The 10,127-nt window shown below is 39.6% G+C and overlaps 1 protein-coding gene across 1 annotated transcript; it reads left to right on the top strand.

The window, feature by feature from the left end:
* The first annotated feature begins 6,632 nt into the window (after positions 1-6,632).
* LOC135737900 (trace amine-associated receptor 3-like) lies at positions 6,633-7,652 on the top strand. Its single transcript, XM_065255762.1, has one exon. The coding sequence runs from the start codon at positions 6,633-6,635 to the stop codon at positions 7,650-7,652; it is 1,020 nt and encodes a 339-aa protein (XP_065111834.1).
* The last annotated feature ends 2,475 nt before the right edge of the window (positions 7,653-10,127 follow it).

The following is a 10,127-nucleotide window of genomic DNA, read 5'->3' as shown; positions in this document are numbered from 1 at the left end:
TGAATTTGAACGACGCGCACAGGAGTTTTATCACCCGCAAAATGGAAAACAATGGGACAAAATAAAGTGATGACTTTCGAGTTTCAAATGGCCAATATTTTGTTATTCTTGAACCCATAGACATGGTCTTGGTGTCCAGAGAGTATCTTTGCCCGACAGCGACAATATGTTATTAAAAAATAAATTACATCATTATGGATAAATGAGTGCTTGCAGAATATATATATATATATATATATATATATATATATATATATATATATATATATATATATATATATATATATATATATATATATATATATATTTGAGAATGCTTATCAGTACTTTTTTGTTTCTTAAACTTTATAGATGAATATTCTCCTTTAGAGATGGGCAATTTTCAGCAATAGCACATTATATTCAAAATTTTGAGCTCATAAAAAGATTTTTCGCTTATTTAAATGACTTTTTTATGTTTTTATGCACGTTTAGTTTTGGTGCAATTTCATCAAAAGCTTGGCAAATACACACAACATGCTTAACGTATATTTTCTATATGTTAAAAATGTTGTAAAAATTGCGTATTCTTATATAGAATAACAATATGATATATTTATATTGCGCTCAAAATTATTTAAAAATAGAAAAAGGAGTTCTTCTCAACTACCACCAATAAAGTTTTAAAATTCTTCTTTAGAAAAACGGCGTTTAAACCCACGTGCACCGAACAAGAAAACGTATGCTTACATACAGTCCGTGTATGATATCTTTTTTATTTAGTTTTACATATTTTTATTTATATGCATTTAATAATAGTCTACCGTAAGGTCATAATGTACACACTGTTAAAAATTATTCAGTGGCTTTGTAAATATCTCTAAAATAAATGATTAAAGTAACTTAATAAAATCTCTTAATGCAGTTATGCGATTTTTTTTAGTTGGAAAATAAATTACTAAAAATAGAACAGATATTTTGTGTAAAATGTACATATATTATTTGATGTATACGCCTTAATAATATAAGTATTACATTTACAGATTATTTTAGTCAATATATTTAAAAAGGTCAGAGTAATATATTTAAGTTTTTAAAACTGTAATAATTGCATATTTCAAATTATTATTATTTCTATTTGACATCAAAAATGTGTAAGTTTTACGCCTAACTTGAAGTATGAATTACTTATATTTTCACATTGATATTATTTGAGTAAATGTAGGCAAAAAATAAATTAATAATAAGTAGAAAAAATGTCAATTATAAACAATCACATAGCCAACGGTTTTTAATCAGCAACAAAGAAACTGCACATTTTGCCGATGACAAACACCTCAGAAACTCCTCCAATTTATGAATATTTACACTCACAATATGATTTTATTTCCTTAGTACAAAAGTATAACATATTATACAAATTCTCAGTGAAATGTATTAAATACCATTGCATACTTTTTATCGTGTTTCATACCATGTAAAGGGAAACATGATAATATAAAAAGTAGCCTACTGTTCAGTAATGCAGAAAAGCGCAACATGTTAAGCTATTAAAACGTTCAGATGCAAAAATGAACTAAATGTAAAATTAGATAAACTAGTTAATGATATTGCGTAAATGCGCTCGGTCTCTTAAAAGGTCTTCGCGAATTATTTTGTTATAAGACTCGATTATCATACATCACGTCTCTTCTACTGTAAGTACACGGAAAAAATAAGACAAATGATGCGCGTTTGAGTCGGATTTTTATGAAGAATATGTGACTGTTTATGTAACTGGCAAAAGAAAACTTCGCCAACAAAATGTTTGCCAAAAAGCATGCATTTGTAAGACATCAAAGTCTATCGCCTATACATCGATAATCCGTGTCATGTTACTTCAATATCATACAGTATACGCTCAGCATGAAGTCGAGCACACACATTGTCGTCAGTATGGCCTACATGGAACACGCCTGCCCTCTACAGGTTTTTATATTTCCTGCGCCCCCCACCGACCCCCCTTCTGCGGGATCTCGCAGAATTTCGGAAGTCTCCGCGGCATTCTGCTCTCAGAGACGCGCATTTTTAAAGGCCACATCTGTACCAAGAGCTGTAAACAGCGGAGAGGTGAGAAACAGTCAAGTCCAAAAGTAACCGTGTCTTTGTGTCTCAGCTGCTGCCTGTGGAGAAAAGAGAACGAGAGTGAGCACCAGGAGAACGAGCCGTGGAAAAATTGCACTTACCAAGAGCTGTAAACGGCGGAGAGGTGAGAAACAGTCAAGTCCAAAAGTAACCGTGTCTTTGTGTCTCAGCTGCTGCCTGTGGAGAGAAGAGAACGAGAGCGAGCACCAGGAGAACGAGCCGTGGAAAAATTGCACTTACCAAGAGCTGTAAACGGCGGAGAGGTGAGAAACAGTCAAGTCCAAAAATAACCGTGTCTTTGTGTCTCAGCTGCTGCCTGTGGAGAAAAGAGAACGAGAGTGAGCATTGGGAAAACGAGCCGTAAGAACATTATACTTACCGAGAGCTGTGAACAGCGGAGAGGTGAGAATCATCCAAGTCCAAAGTAACCGTGTCTTTGTGTCCCAGCTGCTGCCTGTGGAGAAAAAGAGAACGAGAGTGAGCATTGGGAAAACGAGCCGTGAGAACATTATACTTACCGAGAGCTGTGAACAGCGGAGAGGTGAGAATCATCCAAGTCCAAAGTAACCGTGTCTTTGTGTCCCAGCTGCTGCCTGTGGAGAAAAAGAGAACAAGAGTGAACATTAGGGGAACGAACTGTGGGAAATTGCACGTACCACGAGCTGTAAACAGCGACGAGGTAAGAAGCTATCCAAGTCCAGAAAATGAGGTTTAATGGATTAACAGAAAATGTGCAATATGCATCAAAACAAAATTAGACAGGTGCACAAATTTGGGCACCTCAACAGAAAAATCCCATCAATATTTAGTAGAGCCTCTTTTAGTAGAACTAACAGCCTATATATGCTTCAGTATATAGCCTGTAATGAGTGTCTGGATTCTGGATGAATGTATTTTGGACCATTCCTCCTTACAAAACATCTGCAGTTGAGTTAGGTTTGATGGTTGCCGAGCATGGACAGTCCACTTCAAATCACCCCACAGATGTTCAATGATATTCAGGTCTGGGGACTGGGATGGCCATTCCAGAACATATCAGAATGTACTTGTTCCTCTGCATAAAAGCTCGAGTGGATTTTGAGCAGTGTTTTGGGTTGTTGTCTTGTTGAAATATCCAGCCCCGGAGTAACTCCAACTTTGTAACTGATTCCTCAACATTATTCTCAAGAATCTGCTGATATTGAGTGGAATCTATGCAACCCTCAACTTTAACCAGATTCCCAGTACAGGCACTGGCCTCACAGCCCCACAGCATAATGGAACCTCCACCAAATTTTACTGTGGGTAGCAAGTGTTTTTCTTGGAATGTTGTGTTCTTTTGCCGCCATGCATAACACCCCTTGTTATGACCAAATACTCAATCTTTGTTTCATCAGTCCACAGCACCTTATTCCATAATTTTATGCTGGCTTGTCCAAATGTGCGTTTACATACCTCAAGCAACTCCATTTGTGGTGTGTGTGCAGAAAAGAAGCACAGTGACACCATCTGCAGCGAGTTGATGTTGTAGGTCTTTGGAGGTGGGCTGTGGTTTTCCATTTCCTCACTATGTTCCTCACAGTGGACACTAACAGCTTATATCTCTGCGATAACTTTTTGTAGCTTTCCCCTAAACCATAATGTTGAACAATCTTTGTTTTCAGGTTTTCAGACAACACAGCGTAAGTATAATTTAAAAGACACTTTATTTAATTTATTTAAAATAGATAGGGAAAAAGGGGCAGGGGTAAGTTAAAATAAGGGTCTCTCCGTCTGCTCTCCAGGTGAGCCGGGAAGAAGGGGGGGGGGGGGGTGCAGCGGGGCGAGGCTCCTACGCCTTGTCTTTTTGATCCCGTGGCGCCCTCCTATTCCTCCTGGAGGCAGATTAAAACAGGGTAAGTGGTGGTGCAGTGTTGTGTAGCCCTGGGGGTCTCTTCTGCGACAGGCTGGTATATCCACTTGACGCTTTACTAGGGTGGTATCCAATAAGTACTTCACAGGTATGATATTCAGGGTCTCTCCTTCTGCAGGCTTATAGCTGTAACACAGAGGATTACGTAACAGACACTGGGACTTTCACTCTCACCGTGACGACGTACAGGTAAGTCCCTCACAGGTATGGTATTCAGGCTCTCCCCTTCTACAGGCTTGTAGCTCACAGGTATGGTATTCAGGTTCTCTCTCTCTCTCTCTCTGCAGGCTTTTAGCTGTAACACAGAAGTTTCGTAGCAGACACTGGGGCTTTGGCTCTCACCTAGTCGACTTATGACGACATACAGGTACGTACTTCACGGGTATGGTACTCAGGTTCTTTCTCTCTTTCTGCAGGCTTGTAGATGTAACACAGAGGATTACGTAACAGACACTGGGACCTTCACTCTCACCGTGACGACGTACAGGTATGTACCTCACAGGTATGGTATTCAGGTTCTCTCCTTCTACAGGCTCGTAGCTCACAGGTATGATATTCAGGTTCTCTCTCTCTCTGCAGGCTTTCAGCTGTGGCACAAAGGAATTACAGTTACAGATCCAGGAACTCACACTGGTTAGTCGGGCAGCTCCTTACATAAAGCAGAGGTGAGTTAGCTTTAGCTACTGCATTTCTCCAACTTCCCTTCGAAGTTTTCGGAACTCTCGATCATTAAACAGATACTAGCAACATTGGATACGGCTCATGAATAGTGAACTTACGGTGACTGCACTTCACGGTGGGTAGTTATGCTCCAAACCGTAAGAAGGTAAGTCGTCATGATCTCGCCTTCCCAAAGGCCTCTGGTATTGCAAAGGGGGAAATCTAACACCGTCACACCAAGCCGAACGCTGCCCTCTCCTCTCTTTCACTTCAGCTACAGAGAACTGGACAGGGGCGCACCTTTGAAGAGGCTCCGTGACAGGGGAGATCTGATCTTCGCCACCGTTCCTATAACAGTACGAATTTCTTCATACACACGAACACTTATTAACGTGGATTTTACTCACAGCAGTCTAAGAAGTCGATGTCCTTCACCACCGTTTCACTGAGCCAGGCCGAATCCAAGGGATGACCAGAACAGACGCCGCACTTGAAGCTTCAATACAGGGGCACACACACAGCATATACAATGGGTTTTTTAACCGGCTTCCACAGCCTCTCGTTCTCCCACGGCGGATTCAGTGAAGGGAGGGGGCTACCGACAATACAGACACAGCACACCACTGCACTAATTTAAAGTGTATTCTCACAGCAAAGGCACAGACTCACCCACAGCATTCTATGTGCACATTAAGGTCACAACCCCAGCTTCCTCGAATTTCACCTGGGACCGGTTGGCGATGGAGGTGAAAACCAGCAAGATAGACGTCGCTGTTGTGGCCCCGTGTTTCTCCCAGGATCGTCACTACCCGGCTCTCCCACCACTCTGTTCCGTGGTAGGGCCGTCAACCTGAATACTGAACGCTCACAACACACGTTGGACAAGATAGCTCCACAATACACACTGTATCAGACACTGAGTACTTACAATGGTTTAACAATGACCTCCTTTGTCTCCTTCTCCTACAGACCGATGAGATCCTCTTCACCCGTGTTCGAATACACCACTCTGATCTTCATCAGCAACTCTTACGGTGAGTCATTCCTCCTCCAACAATGAACCCCAACAAACTGCAAACTCTTTGTGTTAAAGGCTGTCTTTTATATCCCTCTCTTCTTCACAGCGTCCAATCCCCAGCCGCTATGTTTATCATCCACACCTGTGTTCAATCGGCTTGATTCCGCCTCGCGGCGTCTACCGGAAGTTCCGGTGTTCCTACTCTTCCGTCCAGGCGGAAACGCTTCCGGGTGGAACCAATCTTTCCCATCTTTGGTTCCGCCCCCTTGGAAATCATCACCGAGTGACATCATCCGCTCTCTCAACCTTCACGAGGACCCCCACTGCGAAGCACGGTGCTAACAGCTAATGCAGACATTCAGTACGGGTCTGACTCTGGCACGATAACATGCTCAGTCACATGTCGCTGTAGGCTAAGGCTCTCCATCTGTGGTGGGCTTTGGCTCATGCTCTGTGTTGTGAGGTGATGGCTGACTGGGTTCTGGGTTGGGAGTGGGGCTGGCAACGTACTCAATGGTGAAAGCAAAATTAACCTACACTGTCAATCTTATTAACACATAGCAAGGGGAAGCCAGAAAAATATTTTTCACAAAACCATTTTTGAAGGATACAAAATATTGTCTGTTATCGGTATCAGATCAAGTCACAGATAATATCAGATAACATCAAATTATTCTAATCTCATGAGTCAAAATGTTTGTGTATCAGTTAGTTACGTATACAGCTGGGGAGGGGTTGAGACCTGATCTGATGTGTATAAATGAACACATCTCAGCTACCTGAAGTTTATTTGGTGAGTTGGATTGAATGGGAATGTACTGTATTTATGTTCATGTTTCTTTAGATATTTGCCTTAACCACGTTGTAATTTCTAAAATGATTCTGTTTAAACTTTGGGTAATAATTATCTACCTGTTAACAATTACAAAGGAAGTCATGTCAGATTTTCGGCCAGACGCAATGTCTTTCAATGAGACTGAGAATATTCTCCTGTGTTATCCTTTACATCCAGACTCTTGTCCTCGAGCTCATCGTCTCACTGGAGTTAAAGTGACAATGTACGCTTTCATGCTACTCATGATCCTCACAACAGTTTTTGGGAATCTGCTGATCATCATCTCCGTCTCTCACTTCAAACAGCTTCAGTCTCCAACTCATCTGATCGTTCAGTCATTGGCTGTGTGTGACTGTCTGCTGGGTTTACTGGTGATGCCCTACAGTATGATGCGATCTGTCGAGGGCTGCTGGTTTTTGGGAGATGTTATTTGTAAAGTTCATTCTAGCTTGGACACAACCTTCAGTATCTCATCTTTAATACATCTTAGTTTAATATCTATTGATAGATACTGGGCCATCTGTGACCCTCTGAGGTACAAAATGAGGATCACAAACAACACTGTGACTGTATTAATAACCCTTACATGGATCTTTTCATTTGTGTACAGCTTTTCTGTTGTATTTTCAGGGGTGAATGCTGTTGGTCTGGAAGCTCTTTTTTTACAGATGTCTTGTTTTGGTGGTTGTGTTCTGTTTTTTAACAAAGAATGGGGACTAACTTGTGTCATTTTAGTATTTATTATTCCAGGAACTATAATGAGCTCTCTGTATATCATCATATTCAATGTTGTGAAAAAACATGCAAAGGTTTTGTCAGAGAAAGTGTCTGTGACCACCACAGGTGTAAACAGTCAAAGCTCTGCACACAGAGAAAGAAAAGCAGCTAAAACTCTGGCTCTTGTTATGGGCGTTTTCTTTATCTGCTGGCTGCCTTATTCTATTGCCACTGCTGTTGATCCTTTCTTTAATTTTGTGACCCCAGCTGATGTTTTTGAGGCTTTAGGTTGGTTTGCATATTTTAACTCTGCTTGTAATCCTTTGATCTATGGATTTTTCTATCCTTGCTTTCAGAAGGCCTTTAAGACTCTCATATTCACTTATATCTGTGGATTCAATCATTCACATACTCTGACATTTGAATGAATACAGTTTCTGTAGATAAATAATAACTAATGACTGAATAAATAAACAGCAGATGTTAAACAACACAATGAACAAAAAGTGCCAGACAGTTTTAGATCTGAGATGCATATGACACGTGTTGGTCTTTTAATATCCTGACCTCAATAATCTGTGTGTTTTGTGATACGAAACATTTAAGCCCAACGTTTAATACAAAAGTATTCAGAGGAACTGAAAACTGTTAAATCATACCTGAATAAAGTCATGATTCAATTATACGATAACTGTGCCCTTAAGCCCACTTTCAACTGTGATGTAAAATTATAAAAAGAGAAAATCATATTTGATTCTGCTCATTATTTTAAGCAATCCAGTGATTTGTTACTTTCCTGACATTTTGTTTCATGCATGTTGTCATTTGTCAATGTTGAGTTAGACCCATTCATGTAGAAGCTGTCTCAGTCCTCAAACAAAAACCCCATTCACACAGACCTTTGGTCCCAGAAAATCCCGGTAAAATTGCCAGACAAGTGTCTGTGTGAACACAAACTCGTTCCGTTAATCTTCTGGGATCGTTGCTTGAAAGAGGACCTAGTCAGATACACGGATAACCCTCTGTGTGAGCAAGAAGCCGAAAGAATGCCGCAATGGACGTGTCGTAGTGAGGACGCGTGCGTGATCACAACACAAGTTATGGTTCAGCTCCTTACAATGAGAGATAACATGCATATAAACATTCACCACGAGAAATGTTGCAAACTAGATTGAAGCAGTTATCAGGAAATGATAAATGAGACGCATAAACAATAACGCACATGCCATAGTGAGGACGCACGTGTCATGGCAACATGAAGTTGGTTCAACTCTTTAAAATGGGGGATTTACAACATTCACTATGAGAAATGTCAGCAAACTGGACTGAAGCAGATATCAGGTAAGGTAGCTCGTTACTTACTTTAAAAGAATATCGCGTCACATGCTCATTTGAGCTATAATAAACAAAAATACCCGCGTGTCATCCCAACAAGATATATCGTTCAGCTCCTTTTTAAATGCATATAAACAATCACGATGAGAAATGTCTGAAAACTGGATTAAAGCAGAGATCAGGGAGCTTATCAAATATCCACTCAGAAGCTGAGATCATTCAACAGCATAGAACTATGCATTCACGTGCTCCTTTATAGTCTTATCATAAACAAAAATGCACGCGAGTGGTTTCTGGAGAGAGAAATAATAAATAATAAACTTCAGATGCTGCGTAGAAGAGAGGGCGTGACTTTCAACAGGTCACATGTCTTTCCGGGACCATCAGATCCCGGGTAATCTTGGCAGTGTGAATGAACAAAAAATCTAACGATCCCAGAAAAATCCAGGATGCCTTTCCTGTGTATTTTACGGAATGTCTGTGTGAAAAGGGCTAAAAACAGACCAATTTTTTGTTTTTCCTGACCCTTCAGAAATTAACACATTTCTTTTATATATGCATTGATATTACATCAAATAAGAGATAAATGTATTGTTTTGTGTATGAACATATAGTACTTTAAAATGAAACTATTTTCCTGTAAAGATTAGTTTTAAAAGCTAGCTCACACAGCTGATCTAAGGGTCAAACCATGGCCTTAAGAATAGAGAGATAAATTATTTTGTAAAGCAGATTATTTTTTATAAATGTGAACAGGTGATGGCATTAATGAGTGATGGATGGGTGCAAAGGATTATGGGAAATGGAGTCTAAAAAGTGAGGAAAGATGACAGGAGGATCGTAACATTAAGTCTATGCCAGATGTCTGACTTAATACATAAAACACTTAATTATATATTTTAAAATATACATTAATTACTTAATTAATTAACTTTCAAATAAGAGATAAATCTTGCATTTTTCCTTAAATAATACCTTTAAATAATAGACATGTCCCTTAAATCTTTTGTATCTATTAAAAACATTAAAGAGCCAGTAAGATGACAATTTTAAGCATCCTTTCACTGTTTATAAGTCTCGGACAACAGGTTTAAATGAATGCAAGGTCAAAAAACACTGTAATTGTCTCAAAATATAAATTTAAAATTACCTCATTTCTCAGAAATCCCCAAACGATTCGTGTGAAGCCGTTCAATGACTCAAGTCTGCCTAAACCCCACCTTTCAGTAGCCTACTCTGCTCTGATTGGTCAACTGACACAGTGTCTTTGCACAGATCACAGATCAGTCTCACAGACCACAGATCAGTGGCACAGACCAACAATAGTGCAACATGTATTGACCTCGTGCTAACATGATTTACTGAGAAGACATTGTCAACATCAATACACATTATTCATCATTAATCCAGGCAATAACAACGACGATTGAAACTAACATTTTACACTCATTTAAGCATTTATGTAAACTAACCGGGTCATAGCAAAACCGTAAGTGAGCATGCGTTAGCCGTTTGCTAACGTGACTCTCTGACAGTAAATTAAGAGTTTAAACAACAAAATCATTCAT

Source organism: Paramisgurnus dabryanus, chromosome 12 (genome assembly GCF_030506205.2).
Source record: "Paramisgurnus dabryanus chromosome 12, PD_genome_1.1, whole genome shotgun sequence".
Classification (NCBI taxonomy): Eukaryota; Metazoa; Chordata; class Actinopteri; order Cypriniformes; family Cobitidae; genus Paramisgurnus; species Paramisgurnus dabryanus.
The sequence above is the reverse complement of the archived record's forward strand: the minus strand, read 5'-3'. Positions and strand labels throughout refer to the sequence as shown.

Coding starts and splice junctions, on each gene's coding strand:
- LOC135737900 (XM_065255762.1), top strand. CDS start 6,633: ATGTCTTTCAATGAGACTGAGAATATTCTCCTGTGTTATCCTTTACAT.